Source organism: Vespa mandarinia, chromosome 4, assembly GCF_050613455.1.
Source record: "Vespa mandarinia isolate Hongniang chromosome 4, ASM5061345v1, whole genome shotgun sequence".
NCBI lineage: Eukaryota > Metazoa > Arthropoda > Insecta > Hymenoptera > Vespidae > Vespa > Vespa mandarinia.
In genome coordinates this window covers 762,778-783,422 of record NC_140813.1, presented here as the reverse complement: position 1 = coordinate 783,422, position 20,645 = coordinate 762,778, and the positions used below count along the sequence as shown (strand labels likewise).

Below are 20,645 nucleotides of genomic sequence, written 5' to 3'. Positions count from 1 at the left end.
TATTATTATTATTATCATTATTTCTTGAAAAATGTAAAATTTCTCTCGTACCGTACTTTCCTGTGATACGGATCTTCGATTAATAAATTTGAGGCAGGCGATAGAGGATGGACGGTTGTAAGTGACAATGGATCAAAGGCTATCCTAATTTTTCTTGGGTCAGCTTTGTCAAATTTATTGTTTCGAATTTGAATACGTAATTGGAAGGACAATGATCTGATAAAATCGTGTTGACTTCATTAACGTCTCGTCTATTTAGGATGATTAATATGATTTTAAGAAAAATAGAAAAAATAAGGGAAAAGGAAATGATAGATACAATTTCCATCTATCCTACCCATCGGTTTCTTTAGCAATACATTTGTCACAGTTTGGTTATATTCTTTTAAACATTTTTTTTTGTTCAGGACGGCTGTCGCTTTATGTTTAGATTATCAAGGACGCAGTGGGTTATCTTTATCATTTTCTCTCTTTATCGTTAACTCGTCTCTGCGAATAATTCGTGGCATAGATTACGATGGTTTTATGCATAGTGCAACAATATACGATCTAAGGTATACGTGCAAACTAGTATTTGCGTTCTTAAAGTGATAAATACACGAATGAGATTCGTATGGCATTGTCGGAAAAAATAAAAAGAAATAATAATAATAATAATAATAATAATAATAATAATAATAATAATAATAATAATAATAATAATAATAATAACAATAATAATAATAATAATAATAATAAAAAGGAAAAAGAAGAAAGAGAAAAGGAAAGAGTGCCATCTGAAGATTTCGAGAATTTAAAATCGACACTATTCCACGGGTTTAATTTTCAAAAAGTGACGAATCAAGACATTTGTTTGAGAGAAATCCAGTTTTTGAACAATCGTAGTCGTTAATTCTGTACAGGCGACCGCCATTATTGCTTCTGTTGGTCTTCTACACATCTATCTAACCTTAAGAAAACTAACGTTAAACAATGATCGCATGATTAAATGTTAAATTCACGAATTTAACTATTTCCCTCGCTCTTAAATAACGATTTTTACAAATGACTATGGATAATGTCCTAACGTACCGTTTGAGTGAATCCTAGGGATAAAAATCCGCGAATAACAAATTATTTTATAATCATTACTTTGTACCTATTAATCGAATATCGTGGACAGTCATCGAGTACGCGGATATTTATTATAATCTTAACGTGTGAACTTATCCCAAAGTCATACTTTACCGAGTACACTTTTTTCTCTCTCTCAACCATTTTATTCTCGATTTAAATCGATCAAAGTAGGACTTACAAGTTGAAATGAAACGATCAACCATTTTTAAACGTCCTCAAGTTATATATCGGTGAACTTCGGAAAACAAAATAACTATTAACAATGTTCCCGAAAGTCTGATATAACAGGGTAACGAATCGAACTCGTTGCTACAAGGGTGGTCATTAATAACTTACACATTTCTAAATTCTTCAGTTATTTCTTATTATCTTCGAATCAATTCGATCGGTACTGTGTCAACGCATTTTGATAATTATTTTTAATTGAATCTCAATAATCGTCGCAGCGCCGAATTTGAATTTAAACGACCACACTTGTATCTAAATATCACACCGAAATTCTCGGCAACCAGTCCGATAAGACGATACTCTTTATATTTACACGAATTTGTCGGCTTACCGTAACCATCTAAAGGAAACGAAATTAATAAAGATTTCCGGTTTTCAAAGGTAGCGGATCCAACAAATAAGAAGGTAACGCCGTGGAGAAAGGTCTTGGACTGCATGAACCCCACGTACCACCTCCACTGTTTGCACGAGCGCTAGGTGAGCTATTTTCCCCGGTACCGTCAGGTGTATGTTTCACATTAACCAAATTAGGATTAGCGACAGGCTTGACCTCGTTCGATGGTAAGACACTACCGTTCGAGCCACCTGGCGGTGTCGCAGGACTTCTTGGCGAACGTCCTTCGGCTTTGACGTTTCCAGCAACTGGACTTGAAGCACCACTATCACCACCTATTCCACCTTGAGACGAAGACTTTTGTTGGGCCAGTCTTTCCTGTTTTCGGAATTTCGCACGACGATTTTGGAACCACACCTGTAACATTAAAAAAAAGGAAAAAAAACCAAAAGAAAGAAGGCAATCCGATAAAAATGAGGAGAGGAATGATAAAAGAGAAAAAAAAAACTAGTTAGAAATATAACTACAATCAATTCCAATCATACTCCTACAGAGATAGCAATGTTCACGGTGCCCTCTTTTTCCAAATGAAAATTGGGAAACGGGTGATGAGTAGTCAACGAACACATCAACCACGACGTTTTTTAAAACATCGTATGCGCGTACACCGCCGAAAAAAGAGCGAGAGATAGAGAGAGAGAAAGAGAGAGAGAGAGAGAGAGGAAGAGGAGGACCATGCAGCACGCGTAATTGGCTCTAGTTGACCAAACGAAATATTTAACGAATAAAACAAACGGAAAGCGGTGCCGACCTGCATGTTAAAGCAGGGGATTTATTTGCTTTAGCATTTGTTTGACCGGCAGAGGAGCCACCACCCACCCTCCCCAAAGACCTACCCCTACCTCTAGCTGTATATATATATATATATACATATATATATACAATATATATATATTGTATATATATAGTGTATATATATATATATATATATATAAATATACGCCTTCCTCACGTGGATTCAGCCCCCTGGATTTTCCAGAGACGAGAGAGATAGAGGAAATGGAGGAGGGTGAGGAAGGATTCACGGAGGAAGAGGCACGGAACACCATGATGAACGTGATTGCCCTTTCCGGACGGCAAACACCGCTATTGGATTTTTATCAGCTACTGTGCCGCTTGTGCCGCTTTTACCGCTGCTGATACTACCACTGTCGTACTGGTGTTGGCCCGATGGTGTTGATAAGGGGGTGGTGTAGAATATTCGTAAGAGAAATGAAATATGAGAGTGTTTCGTTCTGACTTTTTCTCCTTTTTTATTTATTTATTTTGTATTTTTCTTTTCGTTTATTTTTCCGAAAATGAAAAGGGGAACTTGCTTTTTAAATAACTTTATCTTAGGAAATAACATTTTTGCATATTAACCTCGTGAACATTGACAAATAAATAAAAACAAAGTAAAGAGAATCATAAACAAAGTCTAAGAAACCAATCAGAAATGAGCTACCTTAGTAGACCGGCTTATCGTTAGCTTAGAATGTTTCCAGAAGTCCATGTGACATGTGTGCCACTATTTACCGAATCAACGACGGTGGTAAACGCCTGGGGAGTCTACGACGGCGTTAATGTTAAATAAATATACTCCTAGTTAAATAAAATGTAACAAGCCTGTACTTAGACAGATGTTCATCTCGTTCTGGATAAATATTTAATCACTTTTTATTCAGGCCGCCACTCAGAAATCCCCATCTTCTTACACCTCTGTCTATCTGGCCACCCCTCATTTTCCTTTTCTCTTTCTCTCTCTCTCTCTCTCTCTCTCTCTCTCTCTCTACTTCTCTTATTCGTTTTACGATAGAAACATACGTATTTATGTATATATCTTTGTATGTATGTATTTATGAACGTATTTACGATGTAAAGACACCTTATATGTCAGATTGAAAGGAGAGAACGGGGAAGGAGCATTTACACTTGTCTCACCCTTCCTACTATCCCTATTCACCCCTTTTCTATTGGTATGCTACGCTAGACAATGTGCGGCAATGTGGCAAACACGATTTCTACCGTGCTTTGTCCATCGGCTTAACATCACGGGGTCGTGATTTTCTTTTTTGCTCTATTAGACTTTTCTACCCTTGACTGGTTAACCTCGACCATCTGAACTATCAGGATATCATAGTTGCATAATATACTATCCCATTCTTCCAAGTTTATTCTTTTATCCATCAGCTACATTATTCAATCAAGTGGATAAATATTTTCTAAATATTTCGAAGGAAGCAATAAAAAGATTAAAAGAGAATTAACAATTCAAATCATTCAAGAAGCTTAGTATATCAAATAAATATCGAGCAACGTCAGATATCGTTCTAATGTAGTATAAAGAGATCAGCCTAAATTGATTGTAGAAAGTATTCCTTGCCAATCTAGTAAGTTTAATTCTCGAATTAAGATTTATTCTTTTCGATTGTTATATATATATATATATATATATATATATATATCTGTGGTCCTGAAATTGTTGCTTCAATTAATGGACAAAGAGAAAAGGAACCCCGCAAACTGACACATCAATACCAAAGTACATTCCCTCGGTTCCCTTTAAGATCGGTTGTCAAGTTAATGGTAGCTACTTGATTTTAATCTAACGACGACCAACTTTCATCACTTTAACTAATTACAATTAAGTCGAATAAATTCGTCTACGAGAATCGAGAAACATTTTGTTCTAGAAAATTTTCCTTACGTTACGATCCAATCGAACGTATTTTTTATAGAGTACAATATCATAAAAACATCATCGAAGACTATACATCTGTGAAATATTCGATTGGCAAGATATGTACAATATACATATATAGCGAAGAGAAAAAGTCGTAGGAAAGACACAAGCATTCCCAGGTCTGTTATACTCTGATACATCCGAATCCAATAGTTTCTGGTGCGTCGTCCTTGGTATATGCTCCGCAGGACGGTTTTTAATCACTGTAAGTGGATCTACATAGGACTTGCAATTACCAGGGTATACGCCGGCATGGGCCCCTTGTGTATCAACCATTCCTTGCAGTGGCACCAGACAGGCAAGCAGGGTGAGTGCTTTCCCCATTTCATCCCATCGAACCAACCCCTCGACTCTGGCTCCTCGGGTGGTCCCTTCTTCCATTTCCACCCGGCAGCTCGTCTTTCTCTCTTTCTCTTTCTCTCTCTCTCTCTTTTTCTTTCTCTTTCTCTCTTACACACACATAGAGACACACACGCATACATGTATACTCCTACTTCCACTTGATAGCAACCACCCGCCAACTCAGCTACCTTCTTCCTCACTTTCTCTGTATTTTTCTCTATCTCTCTTTCTCTGTCACCTGCCCTTCCTGCCTGTCCCTTCGCGTCGCAAACGTTGTCTCGAACTTTTGCTCTTTCGATTCGACTCTTCCTTCCGTAGCACGATCCTATATCCCATCGGGAAAAAGAAGCTCGCTAAATATTTCAAACACACTTCGGGCTATCCCGTCGGATAACCAAAACGTTTGACTTCGAACTCTTTTACATTCTTTTTCTTTCTTTCTTTCTGTCTATCTTTCTTTCTTTCTTTCTTTCTTTCTGTCTTTCTTATTTTTCAAATACATGATCCTCCCCATAGAGAATTTGATTATATCAGATTTTCTCGTACTACTCGTAGATTATCACATATAGAATATTTTCGATTATGACAACGTCATGTAAATGCGATAAAATTGATGATAATTTTCCAAGGAAATGGATAAACGTATTTCATTTAATACCTATATGTGTTTATCCCATTCGATAAAATTAATCATACATCTCGGCTACGAAAATGATATTACCCCGATGTTACACCACGCCACAGCGTATCCCATTGACCACACGCTGTCAGTCACGTGCCGACACGTTTCGCTACTTCTGAGTCACAAGTCGTTCTCGACGAATTACAATTCCATTAGAACAACTCTGCATAATATATATGTACAAATCAAGAGAGGGGATGTCATTTCTTTCTTTTTCTTCCTCTCTCTTTCTCATTGCATCCATTAATTTATTAGCAATCCTCTACTTTAGTAACAGTTACGAAAATATACGCCTTTTAAATCAACTTCATATTTGCAATCGATTGTATTGTTTCTTGGCAAAATAAAAATCAAAAATTAATAATTAAATACTTGGACCAAAAAAAAAAAGAAAGAGAAAAAAAGAAAAGAGAAACAAGACGAATCTCTCGAGACGATATTTTGAAAAAAGATATAAATTCAATCGTTGCTTTTGCCGAAGATAAAATTCTTCTCTTCGGTTTCCCCGACTAATAAAATTCTATACTCCTTTACGTAATTAGACGTATCCATGGCTTGGCTTTCACATATCCATCTAATTTAAGATAATAACAAGGAGCTTTGGACAGGTAACTACGTTAAATGTATGCGTATGTACGTTTATGCTTGAGATATCAAACTTAATTGTTGTCTTGATATTATTTTTAACGTGACAAATCTCGCGGCACAGTCGATTCCATTAAACATTTCCACAGCGGATATTTAACAACGAGTTACTATCAATAGCCATAGCCTGACTTGGTTATATTCAGCATGATAACAGAATTTTCGTACGAATATCTTACAGGAAATGGAAGATCTTTCATTTTTTCCTCCGACGAATTGAGGAAGATGCATCGATTGACGAACCCATAACCCTTTCTCCTTTTCTCTCTCTCTCTCTCTCTCTCTCTCTCTCTCTCTGTCTTTCTTTCTTCCTTTTTCGTTACATCATTTAATTGAGAAAATATTTAAGCGAGCTAACTTCGTATTTGTATGCACTTTTAATTCTTTGAGAGTACCACGCGGAGTATTTGGAAAAATTTGAAAGAATTTCTTCATAAAATAAAGAAGACGAGAAAGAAAGAGATAGAGAGAGAGAGAGAGAGATTGATGGACTCTAAGAGGAATTCTAGAAAGATAATTACCGCCATAGAAAACGACGCTAGACATTAAGGAGATCTTACAATTAAAACACACTCTCACATAGAAGTACACACGTAAGTACACGTACACACTGCGTTTACACATAAAGAAAGAGAAAGGCCAACATAGAAAGACACAGAGAAAGGAATAGAATCCATGTGTCTACTGTGAGACATAAGGAAAACGTCGTAGGAGAGAGTGGTGCTCGTAAGTAGAAATGGCCAAAACGGCGAAGAGGTTAGGGACCAATCGTGGCCGTCGAATGGTCTTTCTAAGAGGGTGACGGAGAGAGGGGATAGGGTAGGCGGCACGTGGATACCGATAGAGAGAGCGAGAGAGACAGAGAGAGAGAGAGAGAGAGAGAGAGCTTAGGGTGAATTGGGAACGCAAGGAGGGTTGTTTTATCGAACTCAAAGAGCGAGAGAGAGAGAGAGAGAGAGAGCCATAGGCAACCTGGAAAACTCAGTGAGGTTGATCTTGATCAGACAAAGAGACCAGAAAGAAGTGCTGGAATTACTTGACCCTAAGAACGAGAAAAAGACAAAGCAAAATGAGACCTAGGATTTAACCCTAATTGTTTCAGAGAATAAAGATCGAAGAAGAGACTTTTGTCATTGAGATGCTAACTCTTAGTATACACTTAGTGTACATTAATTTCGCATATAACTTGATTCATATAAATGAATAGATTTTTAAACGAATAAACATAGAGTTTTAATTTTCACGTAGTTTCATGAAGTACGTCCTTTCAACGGACGAAATCGTCCTTAAATGAAATCTAAATGTTAAATCTAAAAAAGAAATGTTTTCTTATGGAATTCCTGATAATAAGAAAAAAAGTGACGCGATAAAATGAGGAAATTAGAAAGGACATTTAACTTGTACTTTCTCTCTTCTTAATCTTTATATTCTAAAATAGAACTAAATATCGAGTAAAGGAAATTAACAAGTTAACCCTTGTCTTGGCGGACGCTGCAAACGCAGCGGTGGTCCCGCCCGACCGCAAACTGCTAGAGAATTGATAGTAACCTCGCGTTTAATTATTATGTGGCTTTAGAACGTAGACCCCGACTCTAACGTGCGAATTAATATGTTACGTACTCCAAGCTTTTCGAGAGTTATACTTTGCATTCCATTTGTTTCGTTAGATTTCAGTCATTTTTTGTTTTCTCTCTCTCTCTCTCTCTCTCTCTCTCTCTCTCTTTTTTTATTTTCTATTTTTCTTTTCTTTTATTTTCTTTTTTTCTTTTTTTTTTTTTTTTTTTTTTTAATTTTTTTTCTTAATGTAATTAGGTAATATTTTTCTCTTTTGTCTCAAGCGTTTAACGTGAACATCGACGTAAATACGTAAGGTAACGTTAACAATTTGCGTTTGAATATGCATAGTTCGAAGGTTGTTCTAAACTTTACATATTCGATCGCAATGTAAAATATCATAGACCTGCTTCCTACCAATCAGGAACGGTCGAGAAATAGCGTGCATTGATTGGCGAACGTTTGCCATATTGCCACGCGCATGCCCGTTTTCTTCGTTCTTTATCGGCTATGTGATCATCCGTAATCCGTGAATACGACAATTTTTCAGGACAAAAGATATACCTACGTAATTTTGTACTGTATATCCATCCGTAATATCTATCGGATTTAATTATTTTACGTTTTAATAGCTGATAATACAATTTTTTAATTATTCTTTATATCTTTATTATTATTTTTATTATCATTTTATCTCTGCCAAAAGCGTCCTTTTACGAGATACGAATTAAATGAAATTTTAATTTTAATAAAGGAAAAATTTAATCGATAAGATTCACGCGTGTTTTCGAAGATTTTGGAAGCTTATTATTATTTTTAGATTATACGATTAAATCTAATTGCAATTGATTAAAGAACTCTATTTGACCTCGTTCTACGAAAGGCCATTATTATCCACGAAAAGTCCTTATACTATTGATATAATACGCGTGATGGTAGATTATGATTTTTCCTTTATCTTCGGTAATACGAAATTAGAACAGCTAATTACGCAATTTCAGATATGGTAGCAATCGCACAAACCGTCAAACTTCTAAGAAACGTTGCTATTCGTGGAAACGTCTCCCGAGTTCCTAAGATCGTAGATAGATATCTCGTGACTGATATTATTAAATCGAAAGGTAAACGACACCAAAATTAACGGTAGGATGAGTCAAGACGAAAATGGAATCAATATTTTTTACAACATTAGCAATGCGAGTGTGTTATTATCGGGGTATTGGTACACATTGTGCAAGGATAAATTCGATTGAAAAAAATTAATAAAATTTAAAAAGAGATAAGAGTAAAAAAATCTCGTCCAACGTCTTTCTTACTTTAATACTCTGTGTAAAAAAGTTAAACGAAAAAAGACGGATATCAATTATTCCTACGGCTTGATTCTTTTGTCAATTTTCAAAGAAACAAAAACTCCGATTTCATTTCGTCGGATATTTGAACAAATTATACATATATCCCATAACACACGTCGATTCGTTACGAAAATTAACCTCGATATCGAAAAATCTTAATAAAATTTTTATAAAGAACAAGATCTCTTGTTGCCGTTTAAATTTGATCGAAATTTTCCATGCAACCGTCTACAACATTGATTTATCTTCGCGGTGATTCGAGCTTCGATCTTGTTTCTCGAACGTGATAATTTGACAGGAGAAGATGAAAGTTTCGGTACCTTCACCGTTATATACCTTTGTTACATCGTAAATTTCGTATCGGATAAGATTTCGAGCTAGCCTGGTATCCTAGAGAATAATCTCTAAATCCATCCCCCTCTCTCACTCTCTCTCTCTCTCTCTCTCTCTCTCTCTCTCTCTCTCTCTCTCTCTCTCTCTCTCTCTCTCTCTCTCTCTCTCTCTCTCTCTCTCTCTCTCTCTCTCTCTCTTTCTTTACAAAAACTTTACGATAATACGTCAAGAGCATTAGGCAGTATAATCCATCAGATCACGGCTATGGATGACCGTGAAAACGAAAATGGAACTTGTAATGTAATTACATGATACGCCTGCCACCCTCTTCTTTCCATTCCCCGACAACTTTCTTAACCTCATCAATCCACTCTTTTCGAGGACGTATATGAGATATAAAGGAGAATAAAACAAAAACTAAGAGAGAAGGTAAAGATTCTCTTATCATATTTCATTCGATAAACTCGACTTTAGAAAAAAATTTCCCAAGAATATTCCGATCGCCGTTCCATCGGGAACGTCAATTTTTCGATTTTCACAATCAATCATTTTGAATTATCCTATATATTTCGACTCACCTGTACTCTAGCTTCCGTTAAATCGATTTTCATGGCGATTTCTTCTCTGGTGTAAATATCCGGATAATGTGTTTCTTGAAAGGCACGCTCCAATTCTTTAAGTTGGGCCGACGTAAATGTCGTCCGTATGCGCCGTTGCTTTCGCTTTTCCGCGAGACCGTCGTGTCCCGTATAGGGTTTGTATCCTAATCCTCCTGGAATTAAAAAAACGGAAAGATCTTCTAAAGTCGTCTATCCGTTCGTATATTCAATTTAGCTTTTAATACGTCGAATAATTTTGACATCGCTTTTTGAACGTTTTCGAAGAATTTCTTTCCTTTTTTTTTCTTGCTTTTCTTTCCTCAGGATAATAAAATTACACGAATCCTCATTACGTCCTGTATGTCTGCATATCGTCCAAAGAAATTCGTTCGAAGGTAGATTCGTATATAGGTAGATAAAGAAGGAGAGAGAAAGAGAGGGAAAGAAGAAAATGGGAGAAAGCCCAGAGCTAATGGAAAATGGTGTCTGACTATAGCCCGTCCTGTACTACTTAAACCGGCAGATGTTCCACTAGTACCAGGCGCGAGATTATCGAAACTCAAATTTACGTTTATTCTATACAAACTTCTTTTTTTTTTTATCAAAAATAATATTTTCCCCGTTGTTTGCTCGTTTCTATTCGAATATAATAATTCATTTCTTACATAATAGGAGAAGTATAGTGAAATTGAAAAAAAATTACGTCTCGAAAAGTAAAAACGTAAGGAAATTTGAAAGTTTTTATTCTCTGAGCTTTGGATATAGGTATGTGTGTATATACATATATATATATATATAAAAAGAATTAGCCTTAAACTTTATTCGAGAAAGAAAGAATTTTTGATTTGGAAAACGTTGAATATATTTCACGCGTAACTTTCCAAGATGGTACGATTTTACAAGGTTGACTTAATATGTGCTTTCTCTCTCACTCTCTCTTTTTATCTTTTTCTCTCTCTCTCTCTCTCTCTCTCTCTCTCTTTCTTCCTTTTTCCCTTTCTCTCTTTCTCTCTCTCCATCTCTCTCTCTCTCTCTCTCTCTCTCTCTCTCTCTCTCTCTCTCTCTCTCTCTCTCTCTCTCGATGAATTCCAAAGACCACGACGTCGAGGAACACTGTAAAATTTGCTGAGGGTGACTAGGAGGGACGTAACCATAGCAATGAGTGACCGAGGTAGGGGGGAGAGAGAGGGAAAGAGAGATGTCCATTGATTTTCAGTGCCATCTTGTCGCCGCTTCTGGGAGAAGTACCGCTTTTAGGGTGTACATGGCGTAAAGGGCTGCACACACGCCCACCTTGCATTTATAAGTCATTCAAACGAGAGAATTTCGTAGAAGGTTGCGATAAGTAGCGGGAACGAACGTACGAATCGGCCATTACTTTTATTACCTTTATCTATCTTTACGGCGAGTGTCCAAGGAAATTTTTTATTTCATTTTTTAAACATTCATTTGACTGATGCAAAAGGAGAAACTTCAATATATTCGTCTATTACGTTTGGTAACGCAACGGTAAGCTCTTTCTATGTACACACATACTTATATCATCCCTCTATTGTCCCTAGTTGATTTTAGCGATCTTCAACTCAATATTATTCCACGACAGATGTCAGAAAGGGTCTTCTACTTCGAGAATAATAAATATTCGAAGTTACTGGAAAAGCATGTCACTCTTATATAGTAGTAGGTACCTATGTTTCTATCGTGTTCTCTCACATAATATTTGCTTTTTTTTTTTATAAAATACTAGAAAATAATGAATATCAATGAGTGTTATCAAAAATGATCTAAGAAACGACAGCAACCATTAAATTTTCTTTGTTAAGACGATCGGGAGGAAATAATCGGCAAAGGGAAGGATTAAAGAAAGAAAAAAAAAAAAAAAAAAAAAAAGAAAAAAGAAAGAAAATCGACGAAAATTAAAGGAAAAAGGGAAACGTCGAAACTCACCTTGGAGATTAATCGCAGAAGGAAAGATAGAGGCAGCGTGTCGATGAACGTCCTGCGATCTGGCCGCCATTACGGAGCACGGAGTCGCATGGGCCCCGTGATGTGGATGGGCATGAGGATGCGAGGCATGATGGGCCCCAAGGGGACCCGCGCTGCCACCGCCGCTCGCCGAGCCGGCATTCGTCGAGTAGCCGGCGGCTCTCGCGGCCGTGTACCGATACGCCGCTTGGCTCATTTGCGAGCACGAGCTCAGATCGCCGTAACCACATTGCATCTCGCTCGCGGCCAACGCGCAACTGGACGCTTCGAAGCCGGCGGCCGCAGCAGCCGCAGCCTGATTCAAATACGAGTAATCCATTATTGTTTTCGTTGATTCTTTTTTTATTTTCTCTCGTTTTTTATGTTTACGATTCGCTCGCACTTTTTCTCTCCCTCTCTTTCTCTTTGTTTCTCTGTCTAATTTTCTCTCTCTCTCTTTCTCTCTTTCTCTCTCTCTTTCTCTTCCTCTTTTGCGAAGAGACGACTCTCGAAACGAGCACCACTTTCCTCTTCAATCCATGAAGATAACCGTTTCGAATGCTACCCTTTCTTCCATTCTACCCTTCTAATTCCGATTGTTTAAAGATCTCCGATAAAATAGATCACGTTATTATAACGATCTCACACTGTACGTTGATCTATAACGTAGCTTATATCGCGTAACGTAGTTTCCTTTAGATATGAAGAATGTTTGTTCGATTGCGCGGGAAAAGTCGAACGGAGGAGGCTCGAGGGAGCGCGCCTTTCGGCGCGGGCGCGCTCCTGCGACGGCAAGGACGACGTAGAACGTAAACCGCAGAACCAGAGGGGTGAGAGCCTTTCCTTTTTCCCCCGGTATTTGGACCCGACCCCCTTCACAAAGAAATATACGAGATATCGAGAGCGCGTGCCTTTCACATCGGATAAATCGTCGGTTAACGCGATATCGTATAAGGCCGTGGGCAAACGGCTGGAGAACGATCTCTTCGATGTTGGCTTCGACGAGCGCAAAACGGACCTTTTCTTCCTCTCCTCGCCTCACCTCTCCTCTCTTCCTCTCTTCTCTCCTCTTCGACGCCAAGTTATGACGCGTAATCGGATCAACGATATCAAATTATTGCGATTATAGCACGGATAGGAGGAAGTTTTTCGGCCCGTTTAAGAGCGTCCGAGACGACTGACTGGTGGGTCTCCTCAAAATCAAATGATAAGCTTAATTCGATAAACGGCAGAGGGGCTGCGCTAGGGGCGGATTCACCCCTATCGAGGTACACCGTTGGCAAGGTCACCGGCCTCGGACCTACCTTTCGAGCATTCCCATTCGTTCATCCTCCTAACCATCCCCGGGACAACCCCCGACCTTCTCGAACACGCCCCTTAGTTACCGTCCTCTCGACTATATCCCCCACCACCTTCACCACCACCACCACCACCATCACTACTACCACTATCTCTATCACTACTACTACCACTATCATCACCATCCTCTGTCGCATTCTGCGAGACTTCCATACAGATAAAAGAGAGGAAAAAAGGGAGAGAGAGAGAGAGAGAAAGAGAGAGAGGAAGAACGTTATCATTCGATGATGCCTTCCTGTGCTCCTGATTTTTCGATCAATTCGAAAGACCGCATAACGTCCGACTCGTATATTTTCTACTCACTCTTTCTTTCTTCCTTTCTTTCTTTCTACATATAAAATCGTTTCCCTGGCCAATCGGTCCAAGTTTCGTCTTCTTCTCTATTTTTTTTTTCCTTTTTCTTTCTTCTTTTCTTTTTTCTTTTCTCTTTTCTCTCTCTCTCTCTCTCTCTCTCTCTCTCACTCTCTCTCTCACTCTCTCACTCTTCTTTACGCTCAACTACCGTTCGTCACTCGACTGATCATCCTGATCGTGACGTCCATTTGTTGTCCGAGTTTTATTACATACATTTTTTATCATGGATTTTTCCGACAAAAGCGAAGCAAATCAAGGTATCGTAATCTACATACGATGTGTTTATTCTCGTGCACAATTGCAAATCGGCTCGATTAAAATTCATGTAACCAAACTGTATCATTTATTCGAATTGTAGATTATCAATATTTTCCTTCCTCGTTGCTCGGATCTCGAAGCTTGGCCGCGACTTCTTCTCTCTACAATACAAAATACATACTATATATTAATCTACATCCGTTGAAATAAACATTTGGAATATTGAGAGGGAGAAAGAGAGAGAGAGAGAGAGAGAGAGTAATATATTTTTTTAAGAAATATTATAAAATGAAACTTCGTTATTTACAAGCTTTTGAAACGATAACATGATGCTTTTGAAACGATAAAATATTGCTTTTGTAGTTACGAATCAGCTACCGTCGGCAACTTTTCGTTCGATAAATACGACCAATTTCATTGTTCTTTTTAATAGTAAATGTATATATTCAACGTTATTTCATTTTTTATGTGTATACCTATACATTTATTATTATATTTACTTGTAATATTAAAAAAAAAAAAAAAAACTCTTATTAACAGATGAATAATTTCTTGATAATTACTTCGTCTGTCTTCATTGAACGAAATATTTTCTCCAAATATTTCTTGAAAGATATCATAGGTATCCGTGATATGGAAAACCTTACGCTGTTGTCTACGCTAGACGATTTTATTTGGGTCGAGACTAGGAACCTGTGCGACACTTGTATTCCACTTGTTCTCACGACAGTAGAGAATTATTCTACCCTCTTTTTCCTGAATTCTATCCCAAGGGATTTCTGAGTTCACGGAACGTGTGCGACACGTTGCCATACATCGTTGCAGAATCTATTCATTGGCGTAGTCGTTTATCCATAATTTGATAATAAAAAATCTTAATAAATATGTATTATTAATAAAATTAATATATATTTTTCGTATATTAATTAAAAAAATTAAAAACTCTTAATATCCTTAAAGATAATTTGTCACATATAATTTCTATGAGTTTTATCTTTCTTGATTAGAATAATAATTTTAACGATATTTTAAGCTCATCTCTTGCTTGTGATATAATGAGATAATAGATGTACTAAATGAAGAATATATTTAATCCAATACTTAATATACACAAATATTTATTGTATATTGTAAACGAATAAAATACGCCAATGTATAAATATAGATGGTCAAGCGTGTTAGATCCGTACAAAAACAAGAGGGTAGAAGTACATTCTTGTCACTGTTCATGTATACGTATATAAATATGTGTATATGTATGGGTACAGCAACCCCTTGGCAATTGCTACATATGTCCTTGATTTGTCCGGAGAATAATATTCCCTTGTAAAATTGATTAAATATTGGTTAGTGATTCGTATACCCTTCGAATATCATTTTTCTTCTACTCCAGTGATTGAAATTTTCCTTATGAAGACAAAAATATGAAAAATAATTTCAAAAGCGGCAAAAACTTAATAAAAGTTTAACTAGAATAGAAATTTCTATTATTTTCTCAGATATAGTCCTCTGTTATCTATATTACAGATATGTTGAAAGTGATAGTCTCTGAAAATTATTTATATTACAATTTTTCAATCTGTTTTATCTTTTGAATTATCATTAATTACCGACCAATTTTCTCTTACCGACAATGTCAGTTTACATAATGACCGATCCCCAGTAATTACGAATACGTTACCCGAACACTGCATTATCGACGTATACGAAAGTAATTTGTAAAAGTTCTCGGTAGGTAAAATCGCATGTATTTAAACTACTTACCACAAGTATATATTTGATGTATCATTATCGAATGAAGGTAAAAACGAGATAGTAAAATGCATTACGAAAAATGCAAAATAATGCAAAACAATCAAGATTGGTCATAAAAAGTAACGTTACATTATTATTATTATCTAAATTTATCGATCATATTCGATAAAATTGTGATAAGAGAATCCTTTGTCGTGATTGGTACGGCGATAATACGATCTCACCTTTGGGAGTTTCGCAGAGCGTTTCGATAGGTGCATTAGTTCGTTTCAATAACGCAACGGAGACGCGGTCAGCAACAGGGACGCATGCGCAATAATTAGACGTCATAAAAGAGATAGACAATACGTCATTCCTTGTTCTTTCCGCTCGATATAGATATATACGGTGTCTCTCGTTCGGAGTAAGTACACGTAGGGAGCTTCGGGGAGCCTCCATTAGAAGAAACCAGTAGAAACCGTATGGTGTGCTGTGTACTTTTCGAGAGAAAGGAGAAGAGTGAGAGTTCATTTGGTGTGTTAAAAAAGGCGCGGGGCGGGGCTGTCTAAGAATTTTGACATCGGCGTTCTTCGACAAAATGAATTGACTTCTACGTCCGCTCGTTTTTTACCTCTCAGCAGGCATTCCTTATCTCTATTCTTCATCGCGTACGTTTCGAATTTGACAAGAGGAAATCATGGAGGACGATCTGCCGACCGAGTACGATGTGGTCGTTGTAGGAACAGGTATTGATTTTTTTATCTGACCATACAATTTTATATAGAATTTTCATAACCCTCCCTTCCTGAACCGGCATAATGACTTTTGACAGGTATGACGGAATCGATCGTTGCCGCGGCGGCCAGCAGGATAGGGAAAAAGGTTTTACATCTGGACAGGTGCGTCGTCGGATACTCCTTTGACGCTCTATCAATGAATGTCCTTTCCGCGTAACGCTCGTGCGTCCGAATATCGCCTTACAGATTATTTTATAGATTACATGGAACGCTTTGATTTTTCTCGATCTTTCGCGATACGCATACGTGTATTTATATATATATATATATATATATGTATGCGTATATATATATATATATATGCGTATATATATATATATCTATACGACAAAATTTATTATCATTTATTCTTTTATGCATATAATATCCCTTTTTTTCTTTTTTTTTTTTTTTTTTTTTCAATCTCATTTTTACTTTCCAACATTTTTCCAATTTTTTACAATTATATATCATATATTCATCACATATTTATGAAATATTTCTTTGAACACCTGCAAACCAATATATTAATAATTTTTATATAATTCATATAAATAGCAACGAATATTATGGTGGACTTTGGGCTACATTTAATTTTGATGGTTTACAAAAATGGATAGAAGATCTAAAGACTGCCAAGAATAATACAAGAGATGCAAAAATTGATTTAGAAGATGGACAAATATTTTTAAAGGCTAGTGATCAATATTCTGCCGTTGAGAATATCGAAGAAACTTGGTATATTTCAAAGTATGCTTATACATGATCCAGTATTATTTCTTTATAATGTATAAAAATGTATTCCACTTTTCTATGTATAATTTAAATTTTGTATTAAGTGATGCAGATCTACCTGTTCTATCCTCAAAAGATACTCAGACAGATGGAATTGGGGATAGTGCCAATAACGAAGGCACAGAAAAAACTGATGAGGACAACACTGAGAAAAAAGAAATTGTCAAACATTGGAGTATAGATCGTATAAAAAAAGAATACAGAAGATTCAACATCGACTTGGCACCAAAAGTATATTTATATTATAAATAGGAATCTCTTTGATATAAAAATAAGATTGTTATATAATTTTTTACTCACCAATACTTTTCCTTATGACAGCTTCTATTCGCACGTGGTAAATTGGTCGAATTGCTGATCTCTAGCAATATAGCACGTTATGCAGAATTTCGTGCAGTATCCAGAGTTGCCACATATATGGATGGCAAATTAACTCAAGTCCCTTGCTCACGTGCCGATGTATTTGCTAACAAAACTGTTAGCGTCGTGGAGAAAAGAATGTTAATGCAACTTTTAACTTCTTGCATGGAACAAGGAGCTGATAGTCCAGAGTTTGATGGTAATTTTTTTTTTCTTTTCCCCAACAAACATGGCTACAATACAAATGCTTCTTTGAATTTGTTTTATTTGCTGATTCATAACATCATACGTAGAATATTCAGTAGCATTATTATAAAAATGATTTACTTTGTATTCCACTTGTGATATATTGAATCACTAAGTAACTGATATGGCTACTTAATATTCTTAACAGTGTAAGGGAGTATGATATAGCTTTGGTGCTCTTTAGAAAGTAAATCCATTTATAAATAATTTTTAATTCCAAATGATATCTGATTTCTGTTTATATAAAGAATGTGATGTAATATACGATACATAAAGTGTTTTATATAATTGTTCATTAAATATATTTTCTCCCAACAGGTTTCCGCGATAAAACATTTTTAGAGTACCTTAACACAAAAGATCTTACCCCCATTGTACAACATTATGTTGTACAGGCTATTGCAATGGTAACAGACAAAACATCTTGCAGAGATGGTGTTAATCGCACAAAGCATTTCCTTAATAGCCTTGGACGTTATGGAAACACTCCTTTCTTATGGCCTATGTATGGTAGTGGAGAATTACCTCAGTGTTTCTGCAGGTAATATTATTAAAATATTGGAAGAGCATGGTGGTGCTCATAAAAATGAATGAAATTAAAAATTTATTAAAATTTCCAGATTATGTGCTGTATTTGGCGGTGTGTATTGCTTGAAAAGACAATTGGATGGTGTAGTAATTAATGAAGATAAATGCAAAGCTATTATAACTGGAAAACAGAGATTGGCTTTGGAACATTTAGTGGTAGGACAAGGACACTTACCACCAGAAATTGTAGCTTTTGAGGGAGAACAGCAGATTTCTCGAGGCATTTTTATTACAGATAGGTATGATTTATTTATAATTTTTTATAAATTTACAAAGACTCATCAATTGAATATTTTTATTTACTCGATAGGTCAATTATGCAAGGAGAAAAAGAGAACTTAACCCTTTTGTACTATCCACCGGAAGAACCAGGACAAGAACCTGTTACTTTGATCGAACTGGGACCATCTACTAATGCTTGTCCACAAGGTTTATGTAAGTATTTTGTAATAATTCGAAATGATCATATATATATATATATATATATCTTAATTCATCGTTTCTCTCATTATTTAATATTTTAATATATTGTTATATTTCATTAGTTATGGTTCATATGACATGCAAACGTACTAAAACCGCAAAGGAAGATTTAGCATATATGGTAAAGAAATTTTTAAGATCTGAAATGGTAGAACCAAGTCTTGCCCGTAATTCTACAGATTCTCATACTCAGACAGTTTCACCTGATAAACGACATCTACAGGTAATAAACATCCTAAGAGTATTCTATACGAACGAAGCAGCTTAGGTTTAACAGGAAAAAAAAAATATATATATATATATATTAGTAAAAGCATAAATCCAAACTAAGTATTTAACGATTTCTTCATCAGGAAGGTAATCAGCAGGATTATGAACCAAATGAAGTAGATTTAAAACCTCAAATATTATGGTCATTATACTTGAATCTACCTGCGAGCGACATAAAATTAAATGATACAGCACCGAGTAACATATACTTGTGCTCTGGACCGGATTTGGAATTAGATTTTGATTTTGCAGTTGATCAAGTATGTTTAATGAACAACTCGTAATAATATATATATATTTATATATATATATTATTATTATTACATATACGTTCTTTTTTTTTTTTTTTTTTTTTTTTTTTTTTTTTTTTTTTTCTTTTTTATAGGCAAAGGAAATTTTCAAATCCATGTATCCCGATGATGATTTCTTACCTCGTGCACCGGATCCAGAAGAAATTGTTTTAGAAGGTGACGAAGCACCTGGGCCGAAATTCGAAGGAGACACGCAAATAGATGGGGAAGAGAAACAAGATGTTGAAAAAGCAGAAAAAGAAGAATGAAATAATTAACATATTGCTTCAACAGTGTTACAAGAGAAAATAAGGCTTGCGCCCTTAGTGTCTTCTACCTTCATCGTTATTACGTTCACTTATATATTCAAGAAATAGCCGGTCACCGTTCATGTAAGAGTAGCAAATACAAGCAAAAATGGCTTTAGAAAATGTTACAATTCCATTTTCGAACTGAGTTTATACATTTGTCAAATTCATTACAAATCCAGTTTTACTATTAGATTTCGCCATTACATGCTTTTGCATTACTTCATCTAAAATAAATAAAAAATATAAATAAAATAAAAATTGAAAAAAAAAGCAAAAAAAAAAGAAAGAATAGAAATGTCAATATATGCATGTAAGAGAAGGAAGTCTCAGGCACTCTTTTTTGTGAACACAGTGACGAGTATTGGACAAAACATGATCGTATCACCGATAAGTGTCAAAATTTACGATTGCATTTATATTCGTACTTATTGCCATTATTCGAATTGACATAATATAAGAATGTAGTAAGTCAATACCATGCATTTAGCTGAATACCACCTTGCCACTCTTTATACGTGTTTAATTTTCACAATTTCTCTTTATGTAACAGGTTATTGCTTCGTTAGATCACTTATTGTGTATGTACTTATATGACTTTATTACGTCGTACGTTATTATGCTATACGTGCAAAATCTTATCAATAACTCTGTTACTTGTTTAAGAGCCAATTGTATTTAAGGCTGTGAGAAGTAACATTCTTTTTTAAGTATTTTATGAATAATTTTTAAGCTTGACTCTTTTGATCATTATAAATTTAATTACAATCATATCATGTGCATCAGTTTAAATATCTCTATTCCTTTTATTATTTTACAAAGATTTACAAATTCTTTATTAAGAAATCCCAAAGAAAGTAGTTCATGTGCTCTCACCTCTCTGGCCTCGCAA

General features: G+C 35.8%; 2 protein-coding genes across 2 annotated transcripts; one reads left to right on the top strand and one right to left on the bottom strand.

The window, feature by feature from the left end:
• Positions 1 to 779: 779 nt before the first annotated feature.
• On the bottom strand, positions 780 to 13,551 carry LOC118447142 (uncharacterized). Its single transcript, XM_035878699.2, has 3 exons — positions 11,915 to 13,551; positions 9,947 to 10,140; positions 780 to 2,095 (listed from the first exon to the last, which is right to left on the bottom strand). The coding sequence occupies exons 1-3, from the start codon at positions 12,270 to 12,272 to the stop codon at positions 1,700 to 1,702; spliced, it is 948 nt and encodes a 315-aa protein (XP_035734592.1). The 5' UTR covers positions 12,273 to 13,551; the 3' UTR covers positions 780 to 1,699.
• A 2,441-nt stretch (positions 13,552 to 15,992) lies between these two features.
• On the top strand, positions 15,993 to 20,524 carry Rep (Rab escort protein). Its single transcript, XM_035878657.2, has 11 exons — positions 15,993 to 16,383; positions 16,470 to 16,536; positions 16,972 to 17,163; positions 17,253 to 17,439; positions 17,530 to 17,767; positions 18,133 to 18,355; positions 18,435 to 18,641; positions 18,713 to 18,837; positions 18,948 to 19,108; positions 19,239 to 19,415; positions 19,541 to 20,524. The coding sequence occupies exons 1-11, from the start codon at positions 16,335 to 16,337 to the stop codon at positions 19,712 to 19,714; spliced, it is 1,800 nt and encodes a 599-aa protein (XP_035734550.1). The 5' UTR covers positions 15,993 to 16,334; the 3' UTR covers positions 19,715 to 20,524.
• Positions 20,525 to 20,645: the final 121 nt, after the last annotated feature.